Source organism: Bufo bufo, chromosome 9 (assembly GCF_905171765.1).
Source record: "Bufo bufo chromosome 9, aBufBuf1.1, whole genome shotgun sequence".
Lineage (NCBI taxonomy): Eukaryota > Metazoa > Chordata > Amphibia > Anura > Bufonidae > Bufo > Bufo bufo.
The window spans coordinates 92,508,199-92,531,845 of NC_053397.1; the positions used below are offsets into that span (position 1 = coordinate 92,508,199).

Sequence of the window (23,647 nt, forward strand, 5' to 3'; positions counted from 1 at the left end):
CCTAAATATTCTGTGCCCTAGGAGGATAGAGGGGGTTATATACCAACTTTCAGGGCAATTGGATCAACGAACGGATTCGGGTCTGAACTAAACTTTTTCAAAAATTTGGTGAACCAAACCTGAAATGAATCTTGAAATAAAAAAAAAAAAAAAAAAAATTATATATATATATATATATATATATATATATATATATATATATATATATATACACACACACACTCACCTAAAGAATTATTAGGAACACCTGTTCTATTTCTCATTAATGCGATTATCTAGTCAACCAATCACATGGCGGTTGCTTCAATGCATGTAGGGTTGTGGTCCTGGTCAAGACAATCTCCTGAACTCCAAACTGAATGTCAGAATGGGAAAGAAAGGTGATTTAAGCAATTTTGAGCGTGGCATGGTTGTTGGTGCCAGACGGGCCGGTCTGAGTATTTCACAATCTGCTCAGTTACTGGGATTTTCACGCACAACCATTTCTAGGGTTTACAAAGAATGGTGTGAAAAGGGAAAAACATCCAGTATGCAGCAGTCCTGTGGGCAAAAATGCCTTGTGGATGCTAGAGGTCAGAGGAGAATGAGCTGACTGATTCAAGCTGATAGAAGAGCAACGTTGACTGAAATAACTAGAGTTGAGCGAACACCTGGATGTTCGGGTTCGAGAAGTTCCGCCGAACTTCCCGGAAATGTTCGGGTTCGGGATCCGAACTTCGTCCTGAACCCGAACCCCATTGAAGTCAATGGGGACCCGAACTTTTCGGCACTAAAAAGGCAGTAAAACAGCCCAGGAAAGAGCTAGAGGGCTGCAAAAGGCAGCAACATGTAGGTAAATCCCCTGCAAACAAATGTGGATAGGGAAATGAATTAAAATAAAAATAAAATATATAAAAATAAACCAATATCAATTGGAGAGAGGTCCCATAGCAGAGAATCTGGCTTCACGTCAGCAGAGAATCAGTCTTCATGCCATAGCAGAGAATCTGGCTTCACGTCACCCACCACTGTAACAGTCCATTGTCATATATTTAGGCCCCGGCACCCAGGCAGAGGAGAGAGGTCCCATAACAGAGAATCTGGCTTCATGTCAGCAGAGAATCAGGCTTCACGTCACCCACCACTGGAACAGGCCACTGTCACATATTTAGGCCCAGGCAGAGGAGAGAGGTCCCATAACAGAGATTCAGGCTTCATGTCAGCACAGAATCAGTCTTCATGTCATAGCAGAGAATCAGGCTTCACGTCACCCACCACTGGAACAGGCTACTGTCACACATTTAGGCCCTGGCACCCAGACAGAGGAGAGAGGTCCCGTAACAGAGAATCTGGCATCATGTCAGCAGAGAATCAGTCTTCATGTCATAGCAGAGAATCAGGCTTCACGTCATCCACCACTGGAACAGGCCACTGTCACATATTTAGGCCCCGGCACCCAGACAGAGGAGAGGGGTCCCGTAACAGAGAATCTGGCTTCATGTCAGCACAGAATCAGTCTTCATGTCATAGCAGAGAATCAGGCTTCACGTCACCCACCACTGGAACAGGCCACTGTCACACATTTAGGCCCTGGCACCCAGACAGAGGAGAGATGTCCCGTAACAGAGAATCTGGCATCATGTCAGCAGAGAATCAGTCTTCATGTCATAGCAGAGAATCAGGCTTCACGTCATCCACCACTGGAACAGGCCACTGTCACACATTTAGGCCCCGGCACCCAGACAGAGGAGAGGTTCATTCAACTTTGGGTTGCCCCGCAATATAATGGTAAAATGAAAATAAAAATAGGGTTGAATGAGGAAGTGCCCTGGAGTACAATAATATATTGTTAAGGGGAGGTAGTTAATGTCTAATCTGCACAAGGGATGGACAGGTCCTGTGGGATCCATGCCTGGTTCATTTTTATGAACGTCAGCTTGTCCACATTGGCTGTAGACAGGCGGCTCCGTTTGTCTGTAATGACGCCCCCTGCCGTGCTGAATACACGTTCAGACAAAACGCTGGCCGCCGGGCAGGCCAGCACCTCCAAGGCATAAAAGGCTAGCTCTGGCCACATGGACAATTTGGAGACCCAGAAGTTGAATGGGGCCGAACCATCAGTCAGTACGTGGAGGGGCGTGCACACGTACTGTTCCACCATGTTAGTGAAATGTTGCCTCCTGCTAACACGTTCCGTATTAGGTGGTGGTGCAGTTAACTGTGGCGTGGTGACAAAACTTTTCCACATCTCTGCCATGTTAACCCTGCCCTCAGAGGAGCTGGCCGTGACACAGCTGCGTTGGCGACCTCTTGCTCCTCCTCTGCCTGGTTCCCCTGTGACATTTGGGAATGCTCTCAGTAGCGCGTCTACCAACGTGCGCTTGTACTCGCGCATCTTCCTATCACGCTCCAGTGTAGGAAGTAAGGTGGGCACATTGTCTTTGTACCGGGGATCCAGCAGGGTGGCAACCCAGTAGTCTGCACACGTTAAAATGTGGGCAACACTGCTGTCGCTCATGTGTGCCAGGCTGCCCAGAGGTAAGGACAAGCTGTCATCTGTGGGAGGCGTATCGTCATCGTCCTGCGTTTCCCCCCAGCCACGCACCAGTGATGGGCCCGAGCTGCTTTGGGTGCCACCCCGCTGTGAACATGCTTCATCCTCATCCTCCTCCTCATCATCCTCGTCCTCCTCGTCCTCCAGTAGTGGGCCCTGTCTGGCCACATTTGTACCTGGCTTCTGGTGTTGCAAAAAACCTCCCTCTGAGTCACTTCGAAGAGACTGGCCTGAAAGTGCTAAAAATGACCCCTCTTCCTCCTCTTCCTCCTGGGCCACCTCCTCTTCCATCATCGCCCTAAGTGTTTTCTCAAGGAGACATAGAAGTGGTATTGTAACGCTGATAACGGCGTCATCGCCACTGGCCATGTTGGTGGAGTACTTGAAACAGCGCAACAGGGCACACAGGTCTCGCATGGAGGCCCAGTCATTGGTGGTGAAGTGGTGCTGTTCGGCAGTGCGACTGACCCGTGCGTGCTGCAGCTGAAACTCTACTATGGCCTGCTGCTGCTCGCACAGTCTGTCCAGCATGTGCAAGGTGGAGTTCCACCTGGTGGGCACATCGCATATGAGGCGTTGAGCGGGAAGGCCGAAGTTACGCTGTAGCGCAGACAGGCGTACAGCAGCAGGGTGTGAATGCCGGAAGCGCGAACAGACGGCCCGCACTTTATGCAGCAGCTCTGACATGTCGGGGTAGTTGTGAATGAACTTCTGCACCACCAAATTCAGCACATGCGCCAGGCAAGGGATGTGCGTCAAACCGGCTAGTCCCAGAGCTGCAACGAGATTTCGCCCATTATCACACACCACCAGGCCGGGCTTGAGGCTCACCGGCAGCAACCACTCGTCGGTCTGTTGTTCTATACCCCGCCACAACTCCTGTGCGGTGTGGGGCCTGTCCCCCAAACATATGAGTTTCAGAACGGCCTGCTGACGTTTACCCCGGGCTGTGCTGAAGTTGGTGGTGAAGGTGTGTGGCTGACTGGATGAGCAGGTGGAAGAAGAGGAGGAGGAAGCTGAGTAGGAGGAGGAGGAGACAGGAGGCAAAGAATGTTGCCCTGCGATCCTTGGCGGCGGAAGGACGTGCGCCAAACAGCTCTCCGCCTGGGGCCCAGCCGCCACTACATTTACCCAGTGTGCAGTTAGGGAGATATAGCGTCCCTGGCCGTGCTTACTGGTCCACATATCTGTGGTTAGGTGGACCTTGCCACAGATGGCATTGCGCAGTGCACACTTGATTTTATCGGACACTTGGTTGTGCAGGGAAGGCACGGCTCTCTTGGAGAAGTAGTGCCGGCTGGGAACAACATACTGTGGGACAGCAAGCGACATGAGCTGTTTGAAGCGGTCTGTGTCCACTAGCCTAAATGACATCATTTCATAGGCCAGTAGTTTAGAAATGCTGGCATTCAGGGCCAGGGATCGAGGGTGGCTAGGTGGGAATTTACGCTTTCTCTCAAATGTTTGTGAGATGGAGAGCTGAACGCTGCCGTGTGACATGTTTGAGATGCTTGGTGACGCAGGTGGTGGTTTTGGTGGTACATCCCATGTTTGCTGGGCGGCAGGTGCCAACGTTCCTCCAGAGGCGGAGGAAGAGGCCGAGGCGGCGGCAGCAGCAGAAGAGGCCGAGGTGGCAGCAGCAGAAGAGGTAGCAGGGGGAGCCTGAGTGACTTCTTTGTTTTTAAGGTGTTTACACTGCAGTTCATGCTTTGAATGCAGGGGCCTGGTCATGCAGGTTGTGCTAAGGTTCAGAACGTTAATGCCTCGCTTCAGGCTCTGATGGCACAGCGTGCAAACCACTCGGGTCTTGTCATCAGCACATTGTTTAAAGAAGTGCCATGCCAGGGAACTCCTTGAAGCTGCCTTTGGGGTGCTCGGTCCCAGATGGCGGCGGTCAGTAGCAGGCGGAGTCTCTTGGCAGCAGGTGTTCTGATTTTGTTCTGGTATTCCCATGTCCTCATCATCAGGAAACATAAGTGGTTGTGCGTTAGTGCATTCTATCTCTTCCACCCCTGGGGAAGGGCTAGGTGGATGCCCTTGGGAAACCCTGGCAGCAGAGTCTTCAAACAGCATAAGAGACTGCTGCATAACTTGAGGCTCAGACAGTTTTCCTGATATGCATGGGGGTGATGTGACAGACTGATGGGCTTGGTTTTCATGTGCCATCTGTGCGCTTTCTGCAGAAGACTGGGTGGGAGATAATGTGAACGTGCTGGATGCACTGTCGGCCACCCAATTGACTAATGCCTGTACCTGCTCAGGCCTTACCATCCTTAGAACGTCATTGGGCCCCACCAAATATCCCTGTAAATTCTGGCGGCTACTGGGACCTGAGGTAGTTGGTACACTAGGACGTGTGGCTGTGGCAGAACGGCCACGTCCTCTCCCAGCAACCAAGGGTCCACTAACACCACCACGACCATGTCCATGTCCTCGTCCCTTATTAGTTGTTTTCCTCATTGTTACCGTTCACCACAATAAGAAAAATATTATTCGGGCCAATGTATTGAATTAAAATTCAGGCCTTTTTTTACAGACACCTAACACTGTCTGGCTATCTATTTGGAGGAATAGAAATGTCAGGCCTATTTTTTAGGCGCTGGGTGACAGGCTCAACTTGCCCCTGATGTAGTATATGGCCAAAAAATAACCACACTATTGATGGTTAAATGCACTTGGGTGACACAGGCTCAGCCTGCACCTAATGTAGTATATGGCCAAAAAATAACTACACTATTGATGGTTAAATGCACTTGATGAAAGCTTGACCCTGATGTAGGATATAGCAAAAAATAACCACACTATTGATGGTTAAATGCACTTGGGTGACACAGGCTCAGCCTGCACCTGATGTAGTATATGGCCAAAAAATAACCACACTATTGATGGTTAAATGCACTTGGGTGACACAGGCTCAGCCTGCACCTGATGTAGGATATAGCAAAAAATAACCACACTATTGATGGTTAAATGCACTTGGTGGTAGCTTGTGCTGGCGCACCACAAGCCACAAAATGGCCGCAGATCACCCCAGAAAAAAGTGATATAAAAACGCTCTGGGCAGCCTAAAAAAAGTGAGCAATTCATTATCAGCACTTCAATGATCCACAGCTGGAGATCGATCACTGAATTAAGTCTTTTGGAGGAGTTAATCTGCCTAATCTCGCCCTAACGTCGCAGCAGCAACCTGTTGATTGGCTGCTTTGCAGCCTTTCAAAAAGCGCCAAGAAAGCGCCGAACACCGAACCCGAACCCAGACTTTTACGAAAATGTTCGGGTTCGGGTCCGTGTCACGGGTTCGCTCATCCCTAGAAATAACCACTCGTTACAACCGAGGTATGCAGCAAAGCATTTGTGAAGCAACAGCACGCACAACCTTGAGGGGGATGGGCTACAACAACAGAAGACGCCACCGGGTACCACTCATCTCCACTACAAATAGGAAAAAGAGGCTACAATTTGCACGAGCTCACCAAAATTGGACTGTTGAAGACTGGAAAAATGGTTTCTTGAACATGACAATGAGTTCACTGTACTAAAATGGCCCCCACAGTCACCAGATCTCAACCCAATAGAGCATCTTTGGGATGTGGTGGAGCGGGAGCTTCGTGCCCTGGATGTGCATTCCTTTAAATCTCCATCAACTGCAAGATGCTATCCTATCAATATGGGCCAACATTTCTAAAGAATGCTATCAGCACCTTGTTGAATCAATTGTATGGGAAAACAGATATCTGTCGCCCAGCAGCTTGCATTGTGTATGGTGAAACCCAGGGTTTGTCTGTCTCTGAGACAGACATGGAGGGCAGGAAAGTGTTTATCTATGTCAGGCATAGCTGCCATAGACTTTTTTGTAAAGTTCATTAAGGGAATGTTTTTTATGGAATGAACAGTGGGTTGGAAGTGTGACCCTTCACTCCATCCCGGGTTTTTTCCCTAGCCCACAACTGTGGGTCATGTGGCTCGTTAGGAGCCTGATATATTCTCCTTCAGAAAATCTGAGATATGCACTACCTGGGGACAAGGTAACTCTGACACCTGCTTCTGTGAAACCATAATAAAAAACATAATAACAAGTGATCAAAAAGTGTAATTTACTCCAAAATGATACTAATCAAAACTACAAGTCTTCCTGCAAAAATTAAGCCCTCACACAAATCCATAAAAAGAAAAAGAAAAAAGTTATGGATCTTGGGAAGCAGTGATGCAAAAAGATTTTCTTTCTTTAAAAAAAAAAGTTGTTTTATTGCACAAAATAGTAAAACTAACTATATGTATTTGGTATTACTGTAATCGTACTGACCCAGAGAATAAAGATATTATGTTATTTATACTGAAAAATTATTGATGTAAAATTTACGTAAAAACTCAGTGCAGTATTGCTGTTTTTTCCCCATCTCCCTCCCAGAAAGAGTTAATAAAAGGTACTCAGAAAGTTATGTGTACCCCAAAATTGCACCACTAAAAACTACAACTTGTCCCGCAAAAAACAAGCCCCCCCCCCCCACAGCTATATAGATGGAAAAATAAAAAAGTTATAGCTCTTGGAAGGCAACAATGAAAAAAGGAAGAAAAACGCTTAGTCAGTAAGGCCCAAAACAGGCTGGTCAACATGGTTGTGCCCCTGTCTCACTGCATTCGCTGTCCATGTTCTGAGTACTTACCTGTATTAGCAGGAAGCGGAAACAGCAGCAACACAGCGAGAAGGAGGAGCCAGCTTTAGGCCCTGCACAGAATGTCCTGATAGGCCTTGGGAGCATTGCATCCAATGCCCACAGCAATATTGTGACAGTGGAGTAGCTGGGGACCACTTTTATTAATGGAAGCTGTGGGCAATTATCCATCTTCCAAGACCCATAACTTTTTTCATTTTTCATTCACGCAGCTATTTTTAATGGTACCATTTAATTATTACACCTTGTATTGCAAAACAGGAAAGTAAAAAATCTATGTTGAATTAAATTAAAAAAAAGAAAATTCTGCTATGGGTTTTACTTTTATGGCATTCGTTCATATGCTAAAAATGACATGGTGAGCTTATTCTGCGAGTCAGTACAATTACAGTGATAGTTTATATAATGTTTATGTTTTACTACTGTTTAAAAAATAAAAACCTTCGAAAAAAAATAAAAAATTTTTGTCTCACGATACTAATAGAGATGTCCCGAACTATTCGCCGGCGAACAGTTCCCGGTGAACATAGCTTGTTCGCTTTCACCGCGGCGGGCTAACATATGCGATGTTCGGTCCGCCCCCTATACATCATCATTGAGCAAATTTTGACCCTGTACCTCACAGTCAGCAGACACATTCCAGCCAAGCAGCATACCCTCCTTCCCAGACCCTTCCACCTCCAATCAAAAAGCAAGGACAGCATCCATCTTAGATTCATTCTGAAGCTGCAGTGTCACAAATTTGACTAAGTTGTAATCGCAATGCGATTAATACAGGTTATATTAATCGCATTGTGAATTCAACTTAAAGCTGGGTTCCTAATGGTTGTATTGCTAGAATAAAACGAAGATTGAGAATATAGTGCTATATTCATTATATTCGTCAATTCTAGCAATATAACCATTAGGAACTCAGATCTAAGTTGTAATCACAATGCGATTAATACAGGTTATCTTAATCGCATTGAGAATTCAACTAGAGCTGGGTTCCTAATGGTTGTATTGCTAGAATATAACCATTTATAACGTAAATCACATATTTGTATATTTCAGTGTTCACTGCACAGGAAAAAATCTTTTTATAATTTAATATTTCAGATATTTTCAGAGACAGCAATACCTATTATGTTTATTTGTTATTGTTTATTTATGTGTTTTGTTTATTAAAACATTTTTAAATTTGCTTACTGTCATTTTTAGTTTGCACTGGGGACTGTTTGGGATCGACGGGTTCGGCCAAACTTCACAAAAAAGTTTGAGTTCGGTACCCGAACTTGACCCAAACTTTTGAGCACTAAAATGTAATGGAAAGGCCTAGAGGACTGCAAATGGCATCAAAATGTGGTTAAGAGCATGGCAAGTGCTCTGCAAACAAATGTGAATAGGTAAATGACTTTAACCCCTTAAGGACATAGGGCGTACAGGTACGCCCTTGTGCCCTGGTACTTAAGGACACAGGGCGTACATATACGCCCTGTGTATTTCTGATCACTGCCGCCTGGCCGGCTGTGATCGGAACAAGGTGCCTGCTCAAATCATTGAGCAGGCACCTCGGCTAAATGCCCGGGGGGGTCCCGTGACCCCCCCATGTCGGCGATCGCAACAAACCGCAGGTCAATTCAGACCTGCGGTTTGCTGAGCTTTTTGCAGTTTCTGATCCCCGCGGTCCCCGCCTCCCCTTGAATAATCGTTGGCGTCTAGTGGGTATACCAGGGTGTCAGCACATTGCTGACACCCTGGTATAAACGGCTGACATCTGTGATACGATTTCAGCCGTTTAACCCTTTCCATACCACGGTCCGTATGGACCGCTGTATGGAAAAGGTTAACAGCTCAGGGAGCTCCCTCCCTCTCCCATCGGGGGGCTGCTGTGCCTTTGCAGTCCCCTGATGGAGAGGGAGAGAGCCCCCAGACAGCCCCCAGAGAGCCCCCCTCCTTACCCTTCCCTGTCTGCGCAGTTCTGGCCACTACTGAGCAGACGGAAGGTTCCCATGGCAACAGGACGCCGTCTCAGGCATCCTGCTGTCCATGGTGCTGAACAGATCTGTGCTAAAGGCATAGATCTGTTCAGACAAAGTGTAAAATACAGTACAAAACACTATATAGTGTACTGTACTGTATTATACAGACATCAGACCCACTGGATCTTCAAGAACCAAGTGGGTCTGGGTCAAAAGAAAAGTAAAAAAATGTGAAAAAAAAGTAAAAATCAAAAAACACATTTATCACTGATTAAAAATGAAAAAAAATTAAATTCCCTACACATGTTTGGTATCGCCGCGTCCGTAACGACCTGATCTATAAAACGGTCATGTTACTTTACCCGAACGGTGAACGCCATAAAAATAAAAAATATAAAACTATGATGAAATTGAAATTTTGCCCACCTTACTTCTTAAAAAAGGTAATAAAAGTGATCAAAAAAGTCGCATGTACGCCAAAATAGTGCCGATCAAACCGTCATCTCATCCCGCAAAAATCATACCCTACCCAAGATAATCGCCCAAAAACTGAAAAAACTATGGCTCTTAGACTATAGAAACACTAAAACATGTTTTTTTTTGTTTCAAAAATGAAATCATTGTGTAAAACTTACATAAATAAAAAAAAGTATACATATTAGGTATCGCCGCGTCCGTATTGACTGGCTCTATAAAAATATCACATGACCTAACCCCTCAGATGACCACCGTAAAAAAATAAAAACGGTGTAAAAAAGGCCATTTTTTGTCATCTTACATCACAAAAAGTGTAATAGCAAGCGATCAAAAATTACCACATGATCTAACCTGTCAGATGAATGTTGTAAATTTAAAAAAAAAAAAAAAAACGGTGCCAAAAAAGCTATTTCTTGTTGTCTTGCCTCACAAAAAGTGTAATATAGAGCAACCAAAAATCATATGTTCCCTAAACTAGTACCAACAAAACTGCCACCCTATCCCATAGTTTCTAAAATGGGGTCACTTTTTTGGAGTTTCTACTCTAGGGGTGCATCAGGGGCGCTTCAAATGGGACATGGTGTCAAAAAATACAGTCCAGCAAAATCTGCCTTCCAAAAACCGTATGGCATTCCTTTCCTTCTGCACCCTGCCGTGTGCCCGTACAGCAGTTTACGACCACATATGGGGTGTTTCTGTAAACTACAGAATCAGGGCCATAAATAATGAGTTTTGTTTGGCTGTTAACCCTTGCTTTGTAACTGGAAAAAAATATTAAAAATGGAAAATCTGCCAAAAAAGGGAAATTTTGAAATTGAATCTCTATTTTCCGTTAAATCTTGTGCAACACCTAAAGGGTTAACAAAGTTTGTAAAATCAGTTTTGAATACCTTGAGGTGTTTAGTTTCTTTGTTGGGGTCACTTTTATGGAGTTTCTACTCTAGGGGTGCATCAGGGGGGCTTCAAATGGGACATGGTGTCAAAAAAAACAGTCCAGCAAAATCAGCCCTCCAAAAACCAAATGGCGCACCTTTCACTCTACGCCCCGCTGTGTGACCGTACAGCAGTTTACGGCCACATATGGGGTGTTTCTGTAAACTACAGAATCAGGGCCATAAATAATGAGTTTTGTTTGGCTGTTAACCCTTGCTTTGTTACTGGAAAAAAAATATTAAAATTGAAAATCTGCCAAAAAAGTGAAAATTTGAAATTGTATCTCTATTTTCCATTAAATCTTGTGCAACACCTAAAGGGTTAACGACCTGTGTAAAATCAGTTTTGAATACCTTGAGGGGTGTAGTTTCTTAGATGGGGTCACTTTTATGGAGTTTCTACTCTAGGGGTGCATCAGGGGGGCTTCAAATGGGACATGGTGTCAAAAAACCAGTCCATAAAAATCAGCCCTCCAAAAACCAAACGGCGCACCTTTCACTCTACGCCCCGCTGTGTGGCCGTACAGTAGTTTACGGCCACATAAGGGGTGTTTCTGTAAACAGCAGAGTCAGGGCAATAAAGATACAGTCTTGTTTGGCTGTTAACCCTTGCTTTGTTAGTGGAAAAAATTGGTTAAAATGAAAAATTAGACAAAAAAATTAAATTCTCAAATTTCATCCCCATTTGCCAATAACTCTTGTGCAACACCTAAAGGGTTAACAACGTATGTACAATCAGTTTTGAATACCTTGAGGGGTGTAGTTTCTTAGATGGGGTCATTTTTGGGTGGTTTCTATTATGTAAGCCTCGCAAAGTGACTTCAGACCTGAACTGGTCCCTAAAAATTGAGTTTTTGTAAATTTCTGAAAAATTTCAAGATTTGCTTCTAAACTTCTAAGCCTTATAACATCCCAAAAAATAAAATATCATTCCCAAAATAATTCAAACATGAAGTAGACATATGGGGAATGTAAAGTCATCACAATTTTTGGGGGTATTACTATGCATTACAGAAGTAGAGAAACTGAAACTTTGAAATTTGCTAATTTTTGCAAATTTTGGGTAAATTTGGGTACTTTTTTTTACTTCATTTTACCAGTGTCATGAAGTACAATATGTTACGAAAAACCAATCTCAGAATGGCCTGGATAAGTCAAAGCGTTTTAAAGTTATCAGCACTTAAAGTGACACTGGTCAGATTTGCAAAAAATGGCCTGGTCCTAAGGTGAAATAAGGCTGTGTCCTTAAGGGGTTAAATAACATAAAATATGTAAAAATAAAAAATAATCTTGATCTAGGAGGACGAGGTCCATATGGAGTAGGAGTTTGAGGAGGCGGTGGATGTGGCGGTGAAGGTGGAAGCGGCGGTGGAGGAGGAGAAGGTAGCCTACACTGCTTTTTGGTTTTAAATTTATTTTTATTTTTTTAAATTAGGGTACACCCCAAAACATTGGGAAATATAACCTGTGATAACCCCCTCCAGTCGTGCTAAACACACGTTCAGACAATACACTGGCTGCAGGGCAGGCCAGCACCTCCAAGGCATAAAGGGCAAGCTCAGGCCATGTGCCCAATTTGGAGACCCAGAAGTAGCAGAGGGCAGAACTATCAGTCAGTTCGTGTAGGCGTTTGCAAACATACTGCCCCACCATGTTGCACGTCCCCGTGATGTTCACCATCCAATTGGATATCTGCTCTATCAACTTTGGATGTTCTTTTCTGCTCCTACCATGTTGATCACGTTTAGCGGCGAATCAGGGTCCCACGCCGGAGAGGGAGCGTGAGAAAGAGATACCATGTCCAAGGGACATAAATGGATGAAATTTAATTGTGATTGAGTGGAAATGTGGGAGGAGCTATTAAAACTAAAGAATTGAAGGAAAGGAGGGGGTGCGCCGCAATTACCCATTCCCGACTCGGAAGGTAGTGACGATAAATAACAATACTGGACTCTTAAGATGCACTGTTATTTGAATGATTAATAAAAAAAAATTATAGGGAATGTCACTGGGGTATTTTGGATTTGGAAACGTTAGCCAGGAGAGGCCCTGCTGCCGCTTTGTTGACTCTAGATAACTTCTGCCTGATCGCACGTCCCTGTGACGTCCACCATCCATTTGGATATCTTCTCTATAAACTTTCAATGTTTTTTTCGGAGCCTACCATGTTGATCACGGTTATCGGCGAATCAGGGTTCCACACCAGAGAGGGAGCGTGAGAAAGGTAGACCTCATCCAATGGAGGTAAATGGCTGCAATGGGATGAAGCGGAAATGTGGGACAAGTTATTAAAGCAGAAGGATCGAATGAAAGGTCCAATTAAAGACGAATTTTAGAAATTTAAGTCCCTGTCACCTATGCAGAGCAGGGGTTTTTCATCGCCAGAAATGGGTTAATGTCACCCACCAATGGAACAGATTATTTTTAATAATTTCGGTCCCTGTCACCTATGCAGAGCAGGGGTTTATTCACGGCAAAAATTGTAAAATGTCAACCCAAGAATGTAACAGAAAAATTTGTGAAATTTATTAAGCTGTCAACTAGGTAGAGCAGGGGTATATCACTGGTGTACCGCAGCTGCGTTGGCGACCTCTTCCTCGTCCTCTGCCTTCGCCTTGTGCTTTCACTGTCAGGTGGGAATGCTACCAGCAGCGCGTCTACCAGCGTTCGCTTGTACTCGCGCATCTTACGATCACGCTCCAGTGAGGGAATTAAGGACGGTACGTTGTTCTTGTAACGGGGATCCAGCAGCGTGGCCACCCAGTAATCAGCACAAGTTAGAATGTGGGCAACTCGGTGGTCGTTGCGGAGACACTGCAGCATATAATCGCTCATGTGTGCCAGGCTGCCCAGAGGCAACGAAAAGCTGTCTTCTGTGGGAGGTGTATCGTCTGTGTCCTCTGTATCCCCCCAGCCACGCACCAGTGATGGCCATGAGCTGGTCTGGGTGCCACCCTGCTGGGAACATGGTTCCTCCTACTCATTCTCCTCCTCCTCATACTCCACATCGTCATCCTCCAGAACTGTGCCCTGGCTGGACAATTGTGTACCTGGCGTTTGTGGGTGCAGGAACCCACCCTCGGAGCCACTTGTAATTGACTGGCCGGAAACCATACAAAATGATCCCTCTTCCTCCTACTCTTCCTGTGCCACATCCTCATCCATCATCGCCAGCAGTGTTTTTTCAAGGAGGCATAGAAGTGGGATAGTAACACTGAGAACGGCATTATCGACACTGGCCATGTTGGTGGAGTACTTGAAACAGCGCAACAAGGAACACAGGTCTCGCATGGAGGCCCAGTCATTGGTGGTGAAGTTGTGCTATTCCTCATAGCGACTCACCCGTGCATGCTGCAGCTGAAACTCCACTATCGCCTGCTGCTTCTCGCACAGTCTGGCCAGCATGTGCAAGGTGGAGTTCCACCTTGTGGGCACGTTGCATATGAGGTGGTGAGCGGGAAGGCCGAAGTTACGCTGCAGCGCTGACAGGTGAGCAGCAGCAGGGCGAGAACGCCAAAACCACGTACAGACAGCCCGCACTTTATGCAGCAGCTCTGACATATCGGGGTAATTATTAAGGAATCTCTGCACTACCAAATTCAGCACATGCGCCAGGCAAGAGATATGCGTCAAGCCGGCTAGTCCCAGAGCTGCTACGAGATTTTGCCCATTATCGCACACCACCAGACCGGGCTTGAGGCTCACTGGCACCAACCACTTATCAGTCTGTTGTTCAAGGCCTGTCCACAGCTCCAGCGCGGTGTGGGGTTTGTCCCCCAAACAGATAAGTTTTAAAACTGCCTGCTGTCGTTTACCCCTGGCTGTGCTGAAGTTGGTGGTGAAGGTGTTACGGTGACCGGATGAGGAGCCGGTAAAGGATGAGGAAGCGGACGAGGAGGAGGAAGCAAAAGGAGGCAAACTGAAGCGCCCTGCAATCATTTGTGGTGGAAGGACATGCGGCAAAGTGCTATCCGCCACTGCATTTACCCAGAGTGCTGTTATGGAGATATAACGTCACTGACCATGCTTACTGGTCCACGTATCCGTAGTGAGGTGCACCTTGCCACAGATGGCGTTGCGCAGTGCACACCTGATTTTGTCCCCCACTTGGTAGTGCAGGGAAGGGATGGCACGCCTGAAAAAGTAGTGGCAGCTGGGCACGACGTACTGTGGGACAGCCACCACCATAAGGCTTTTAAAACTCTCCGTCTCCACCAGACGAAATGACAGCATTTCAAAGGCCAGTAATTTTGAAATGCTGGCATTCAGGGCCAGGGATCACAGGTGGGTAGGGGGGTACTTCCTCTTCCGCTCCAGTGTTTGGGAGATGGAGAGCTGAACGCTTCCGTGGGACATTGTGGAGATGCTTGTTGACCCATATGGTGGTGTTGCTGGCAGATCCTCTGTTTGCGGGGTGGCAGGTGGCACTGTCACTCCAGAGGTGGATGAAAAGGCCAAGACTGCAGCAGAAGAGGAAGCAGGAGGAGCCAGAGACCTTTCTTGGTTTTTGAGGTGTCTACTCCACTGCAGCTCGTGCTTTGCACTTAGATGCCTGGTCATGCAGGTTTTGCTCAGGTTGAGAACGTTTATGCCTCGCTTCAGGCTCTAATTGCACAGCGTGCAAACCACTCGTGTCTTGTCGTCAGCACATTGTCTGAAGAACTGCCACGCCAGAAAACTCCTTGGAGCTGACTTTGGTGTGATCGGTTCCTTGCTGCGGTGGGCAGTAGCAGGCATACTGTCTAGGGGATGGCCTCTCCGCTTTTGCACCCTGCTCCCTCTTCTGCTGTGTTGGTGGCTCTGTGCGACCACCGCCTCTTCCTCCGAACTACACAGGTCACTCGCATGACCTTGATTCCATGTGGGGTCGAGGACCTCATCGTCCTCCACAACATCTTCCACCCAGTCTTCACTCCTGCCCTCCTTGTCGGTCTGCACACTTTCAAAAGCCCCAGCAGTTGGCACCTGTGTTTCGTCATCATCCGAGACATGCTGCAATGGTCCTCCCATGTACTCATCTTGAAAGATAAGTGGTTGGGCATCGGTGCACTCAATCTCTTCCACTTCTGGGGCAGGGATAGGTGGATGGCCCTGGGAAACACTGCTAGCAGAGTCATTAAAAAGCAGAAGAGACTGCTGCATGACTTGGGGCTCAGACTGCTTGGCTGATTTGCAAGGGGGTGAGGTGAAAGACTGATGGGAATTGGCTGCAGGTGCCAACTCTGATCTTTCAGCAGAAGACTGGGTGGGAGTGAAGCAAGTGGAGGCACTGTCAGCAACCCAATCTACTATCGCCTGTACTTGTTCTGGCCTCACTATTCTTAGAGCTGCACCTACTGCGCCTACTCGCACCAGAGGAAGGTGTTTTACTTGTGCGTGTAGCTGGCACAGATCGACCACATCTTCTCCCTGCAACAGGAGCTCCACCAGCAGCACCACGACCAGGGCCACGTCCCTTATTTGATGCTCTCCTCATAATTTTTAAATTTAGGATCTTGCCCAAAATGGGTGTTTTTTTAATAACAGAATAGAACAACAGTATCTTACGCGTGCATCTCACAATGACAGATGCAGACAAGGCCGCAAATTAAGATTTTTGCCCAAATTGGGTGTTTATTTAATACCAGAATAGAACAGCAGTATGTATAGGGTGTATCTCACAATGACAGATGCAGCAAAGGCTACAAAATTATGATTTTTGCCCTAAATAGGTGTTTTTTTAATAGCAGAATTGAACCACAATATCTAAAGGGTGTATCTCACAATGACATATGCAGCAAAGGCTGCAAAATAAAAAAAATTTGCCCAAAATGGGTGGTTTTCTAATAGCAGAATAGAACCACAGTATCTAAAGGGTGTATCTCGCACGTACAGATGCAGACTAGGCCGCAATTAAAGATTTTTGCCCAAAATAGGTGTTTTTTTTAATAGCAAAATAGAACCACAGTATCTTATGGGTGTATCTCACAATATAATATGCAGCAAAGGCTGCAAAATAAAAAAATTTGCCCAAAATGGGTGTTTTATTAATAGTAGGATAGAACCACAGTATCTAAAGGGTGTATCTCACAATGACATATGCCGCAAAGGTTGCAAAATTAAGTTTTTTACCCAAAATGGGTGTTTTTTTAATAGCAGAATAGAACCACAGTATCAAAAGTGTGTATCTTACACGTACAGATGCAGACTAGGCCGCAATTAAAGATTTTTGCCCAAAATGGGTGTTTTATTAATAGCAGAATAGAACCACAGTATGTAAAGGGTGTATCTCACACGTACAGATGCAGACTAGGCCGCAATTAAAGATTTTTGCCCAAAATGGGTGTTTTTTTAATAGCAGAATAGAACCACAGTATCTAAAGGGTGTATCTCACAATGACATATGCAGCAAATGCTGCAAAATTATGTTTTTTGCCCAGAATATGACAGCAGTATATAACGCTTGAATTTCACACGTGCAGATGCAGCAAGGGCAGTAAAATTGTGTATTTTGCCCAAAAAGGGTGTTTTTTAAAACCGAGAAAATTATAGCTGTATTTCTAGCTTAAATTGCACACTGACTAATGCGGCAGAGGCCCAAGATAAAGGTTATTGCCAAAAATGGGTGATTTTTCAAAGCCAGAAAATTATTGACGTATTTCAAACTTGTTTTTAACAATCACAGATGCAGCAAGGGCTGCAATATTAAGTATTTTGCCCAAAAAGGGTGTTTTTTTACTATAACGCTTGAACTTTACACATGCAGATGCAGCAAGGGCTTTAAAATTGTGTATTTTGCCCAAAAAGGGTGTTTTTTAAAACCCAGAAAATTATAGCTGTATTTATAGCTTCAATTGCACACTGACTAATGCTGCAAAGGCACCAGATGTAGGATATTGCCAAAAAGGGTGTTTTTTTTAAAACCAGATTATTATTGCTGTATTTCAAGCTTGGATTTAAATGTCACAAAAGCACATATGCAGTGCTGGTGCACTGAACTTGCATAAAATGGCCGCCACCGCCCACCTAACTAACAGACGGATGAAAGTTATTTTTCTCTGTCACTGGGCTCAGGGCAGGGTAAAAATAATGTGCACTGCACCCACACAACTAAATCTATGTAGATTGCTGAGTTCAATTGGAGTTCTGATTAAAGATTCTGTCCTATTCTCTCCCTCACAGCAGCAGCACCCTCTCCCTACACTAAGCACAGCAGAGTGACGTGCAGCGCTACGTGACTCCAGCTTATATAGAGGCTGGGTCACATGCTGCACTGGCCAATCGCAGCCATGCCATTAGTAGGCATGGTTGTGATGGCTTCTAAGGGCACACAGTTAAACACTTGTTGATTGGCTGCTCTGCAACCTTTCAAAAAGCGCCAAGAACCCGAACCCAAACTTTTACAGAAATGTTCGGGTTCGGGTCCGGGGTCCAAAATCCCTAAAGTTCGCTCAACCCTACTGTTAAGATATCAACTGTCTTTGGTAATGGAGTGAAGTGAAAGTACGGAGAGAACAGACACTGCAGTCTGTTGTAGGGCTGTGCTAATGTAGCAGACTGTTGTTACACATTAGCCACATCCCCACCTGTCCATCCTCCTCTCTTTCACTTCGGTCCATTACCACAGACAGCAGATATCTTATCAGCTGTATGTAAGATGGTAATTTATTACAGCCATTCTGGTTAGAAGGGCTGAGAGAGCTCTTTAGCTAACTGCATGGAAGCTTTGATGTATCTCAGCTTTGTTATGAGAGCGGGTATTGTCTGTGCTACTACTAATAATAATAAATAATAATAATAAAATGTATTTATATAGCACCACCATATTCCGCAGTGCTTTACAAGTTCATAGGGTTCATATACAAAACAAAAATAACTGGATAATATGCAACTGAAACACTAGGAGTCAGGGCCCTGCTCGCAAGAGCTTACAATCTATGAGGAATTGGGGGTGACACATAAGGTAGTTGATTGTGATAAGTAGGATTTGAGCCATTATTGTATTATAGTAAAGAAGAGGCCATTTTATTTCCCCTGATACTTGTCCTCTAGAGAAAACCAGTAGTGTTAGTCGAGCACTATAGTGCTCGGGTGCTCTGGCCGAACACATCGGGATGCTCTAGCGAGCACAGTAGAAGTCAATGGGAAAACCCGAGCATTAAACCAGGCTCCCCCTGCTCTGAAGAGGAGAGGATGACTGGTTCTTATGAAAAGGTTAGAAACACCACCAAAATGGCTTGGAAACAGCATGAGAAGAACATTTAGATGTATCTTGGACTCCTATTACCTATGACATACAATAGACAACCTCACAAAGGCTATTTGCCAAAAGGCGGGTGTGTGCAAGCCAAGAATCTATCCATGAGACAGATGCAGTCAGCACACCTTACAATGGCAGCCTTGTGCACTATGAGACATTCAAAACCAGCTGTCATCTGTCTGAGAGACAGTAAGTCTCAAAGTTGCTTCATATCTGTTGGATGGCTTGGGTGGACCTGTGCACCTAGATCATTATCATTAGGGTGACAAAATGTTTTCTGATTGTCTTAACATGATATTCAATGACCGTTCTATACAGTTTTGCAATGTAAATTCATTTGCATAAACATGGGCATATGGGAAAGACATGCAAATCAGCAAAATCGGCCTTGTTTTTCAGCTGAAAAACCATTTGCATGAAAAAATTCTGATTAGAATATTCACAATCTACACTATGAATAGCGCCATCTATTGGATTCATAGTCTTGTCAAAAGACTATGAAACCAATAGATGGCGCTGTTCATGAGTCATGAACAGTGCCATCTATTGGATTCATAGCACTTTCATAAGACTATGAATCCAATAAATGGCGCAGTTCATGAGTAGTGTTGATCGCAAATATTCTAATCGTGAATTTTCCATGCAAATGGTGTTTCAGCTAAAAAACAAGCAGATTCAGCTAATTTGCATATGCCCATGATTATGCAAATGAAAAAACTTTTTCCTTTGAACCAGAGCAGAGGGTGCCTGGTTTAATGCTTGGGTCTCCCATCAATTTTTATTGTGTTCAATTTTGCTCAAGTATACACACTATTTAGCCTAACACTGCAATGTGCCAAGCATAGCGATGCTCGCTCAACACTAAAAACCAGCCGTTATAAATAATGAAAGCTATTTTGGAAAGTGTTTATAATGAAGTAATATTTATGTATTTTAGTAATTGTATTTTCTTAATTACTGGAAAACCCCTTTAATAGTGGCTATAGTTACAAAATAATAATATGCTAGACTTAGAATTGTGTTTCCTTTTTACAGATAATTGCATACTAGCTCCTGGTAACAGTGACAGAATTGACAAAGGTGGTGGCAGCCCAGCATGTAGAAATAAACAAAAAATCATTTGCTACTCACTTGACTGCAAAGATTTTGATGAGATCATTCATTTCAGATTCTGCCAACAATGCTGGAGAATATTTGTACAGCATGCTGACCTATTTTCTCTGATACAATGACAGCCACCATGACTGACATCCAATGAACTCATTGTAAGTCAATGGGTCCATTGGGCCTCTTTGGTGTCTTTCATGTAACAGATCTATCGCTGCCATTAATTTTTTTTTTCTGCTCTGATTAAACAGAACAAAACAGAACATGACAATGGGACATTTTCTGTTCTAGGTTCACACTAGAGATATTGATTTCCATTGTTTTCCTCTGTGCCGTTACTGAACGACGCAGAAGAAATATCCTTCACCAGTCTGATATGTTTCTGTTCAGAAGTATGCCTTTTTACCGGACAAAAAATTCTCAATACAGGACTTTTTTTTTCTACAGTTCTTGGAGGAATCCGAGATCAAAGGAAACCCATACCAACTCTTACCATTTACAATCACTTTGATATATACATTGCATATACTGAACAGGTAGTTGTCTGTTAATCAGTACTGTCATAATATTTTCTGGTTCATAACAATTGAATACTTACAAATACACACTGGAATGTTCATCCACTGTCCTTCTACACAACTTGCTGCATCTACATCTTTAAACCGGAAACCGTTGTCACACTTATATTTAGCTCTTTCACCATGGCTGAAAGTTGTCTTCTTTTCTATTGCCGTTCCATGTTGAATATTTGGAGCCTCAACACATGCATCTTCTAAAAAGTCAAAAAACATTTGTTAAAAAATCTCAGGCAAAGTTAAAACACATGATATTAATCAATAGCTACTGTAGACGTTTGAAGGTATCTGCAAAATACAGTATATATTTAGGCCACTACCCTACGAATGATGGAAATCCGCTTTTTATTCTCTTTAGTGTTGGCTGCCTGGCTGCTCTTTAGCTCTGTTTTATTAGAGAACTGCTTAGTTGCATGGTTGCTTAAGCAAAGTCAGACTCTGTCCATACCATTAATAAAGGAGGTAAAGTCTTTCTTAATAATAACCATACATTCCTTAAGTTCAGTGTCCATCCAAAGGAAATAATGATCCTCAACAAAAATTCTGCATACGTTTTGCCTGAATGGCTTATTTCAGCTTGTCCTGCTGAAAACTAGACTAGACTATGGGGACATTTATTATGAATTATACAACGCTTTTAGGCGTATTAATGTTGCAGATTTTGTCACAATGTTTGTTGCTGCAGAATCTGTGACTTGTTTCTGCTCATGTCACTTTTCCAGAGTGCTGTGAAAAGGGGGCATGGCATGGGCAGGAATAGGATGGCATGGTAGGCCCATCTCATTTATCATTGTCCACGTCAGTTTGAAAATCACGTAAATCTATGCCAGCAAGAGAGATGGCATATATTTTATTATGTCACATGGCCTGCTGGAAGTAGCTCTAAAGTTACATAGAGGCCTGCGCCTCCAAATAACTTTGGCGCATCCACTGGCAGCTCAGAGGGACCAAGACTGGCATGTAAATCGCCTTAATAACTGTCCCCCCTATGTGTATGAATCTGGCTTTCTAAATTTTAGATCATTTTATGCCTTTTAACAGGTGTTCTTGGTGAATGTTAAGAGTGAAAATTGGGAAAATCTGCATACATTGCAATATTACAAGTAAAACATTTTTGGGAGAGTACCGTTTTTTATGTGGTATATAATATTAAAAGCCTATTTAATTTTCAGATTATTTAACTAGAAATTTTAGGAATTTTAAATGTAACTTTTAAAAAAAAAGGCACATACATATATTCTAAAAAACGTATGTTTGTGCTCAGTACAGCTGTGTCAGTACTGCTAAAATATTGTACTGTAATCCTATATATTTTTAAATCAAACCACTTTTTATTTAACACATACATGATTTTAAAGGACTTCTGACATGAAGATGTCTCCACTTATCATGAAATCAAAGCAGCCTAGTGATGTGTTCACCATTGTTATTAAGAAAGGCTATTGAATGCAAGAAGCTTATAACATACAGTAGCTCAGACTGGAAAACATATGGTGACATTAGCTAGGCATTTGCTCACGTTAAAGGGAACCTGTCATCAATTTTATGCTGACCGTATGTAACAGTACAGCCTGGATCGCAGCAGCTTCCTGTGACTCCGCCCACTTACCTCCGGGCCTTAAATAGAAGACAGGTGCTAAGCAGGGTGTTCCACTAATGGAGTGCGCACCCTGCTAGCTCCATTGCATCTGTTTGTGGTATTGGATAACCCCTTTAAGATTTAAAGATGAGATGACATCTTCAATTTTGCTGATTCATGGATCAGGAAACTTCATATTTCACCATTGTTTTTGTCTCACATAAGCTCATGAGGCCTAAAGGCAAATTAAATTATACATTTTTTTCACTGTTTTTAAGTATCTTTTTAACCCCAGACAATTTTCACTTTCTGGACACAGCCTAATTTGGAAAATGTTTTTTGTGACACACCATACTTCTCATTAATGGCAATATTGGGTTGATATATTATATATTTATACATTTCAAGACAATTTGGAAACCTTAGCAATTTTCAAAATTTTAAAATAATTTTATTTCTCTGCTTTCAAGACACATAGTGATACCTCACAAAATAGTTCAGAAAATATTAACCATGTGTCTACTTTACGTTGGCATAATTCTGTACTAGTGTTGAGCGTGAATATCGGCACTTTGAGAATTTGCGAAGATCTAGAATATAGTGCTATATCTTCATAATCCTGAATATTCTAGATTTTTTTTATCACTAGATAAACCTATAATCTTTTTTCACTTATTGTTTATAGCTTCTCTTTATCCTTATTATGCTATCACCCATACCTTTTTTAGTTATTATTTTACCTATCATTAATAATTTATTTTTATAGATGCTATATTATTTTATTAATAAATCATTACCTGTAACAGACAATCACACAAAGGCTGTATGCCAACAACCTATCCATGAGACAGGTACAGTCAGCATACCTTACAATGGCAGAATTGTGTGCAATGAGACATTCAAGACCAGCTCTCATTTGACTGAGAGCCAGTAAGACTCAAAGTTGCTTGATTTTTGTTGTATGGCTTGGGGGACCTAGATCATTATCTTTAGGGTGACAAAAAATTTTAATTTTTTTTTGGGGGGGATGCCAGCTAACTCTTCTCTAACTGCTTAGGAGGACTGCATACAAATTTTCAGTTTTCTAATTGTCCTAACCTTTATATTTAATAACCTTTCTATACTGTTTTGTCATGTAAACTCATTTGCATAAACATGGGCATACGGGAAAGACATGAAAATTGTGTTTCAGCTGAAAAACAAGGCAGATACTGCTATTTTGCATGTCTTTCCCATATGGCCATGTTTATGTAAAGGAGTTTAAATGACAAAACAGCATAGAAAGGTTATTGATAGTGTTGGGCGAGCATGCTCTGCCGAACACTAATTTTACTTGAGCATTGCGATGCTCGGCAAATCGCGGTGTTCGGCTGAACACCGCGTATGCTCGAGTGCGATGCTCGAGTCTCCTCCCCGCACGTGCACGGAGGTACTGGCACTCACTGTAATGCCGTAGCCATATTGGCTACTGGCATTACAGTGATTGGCTGGCTGAGACGTTTGCGCATCCTAAATATCAGTGACTAGATATGTCGCGAACATAAAATTTTCCGTTCGCGAACGGCAAACGC

At 43.6% G+C, this 23,647-nt stretch overlaps 1 protein-coding gene across 13 annotated transcripts in view; it reads right to left on the reverse strand.

The window, feature by feature from the left end:
• The window catches only part of CFH (complement factor H), a 1,589,177-nt gene that overhangs the window by 1,172,688 nt on the left and 392,842 nt on the right, over positions 1 to 23,647 (reverse strand). For all 13 annotated transcript variants that reach the window (XM_040407275.1, XM_040407278.1, XM_040407279.1 and 10 more), the window contains one exon: positions 20,521 to 20,694. In XM_040407275.1, the coding sequence (XP_040263209.1) occupies positions 20,521 to 20,694 (174 nt within the window). The remainder of the gene's footprint in view (positions 1 to 20,520; positions 20,695 to 23,647) is intronic.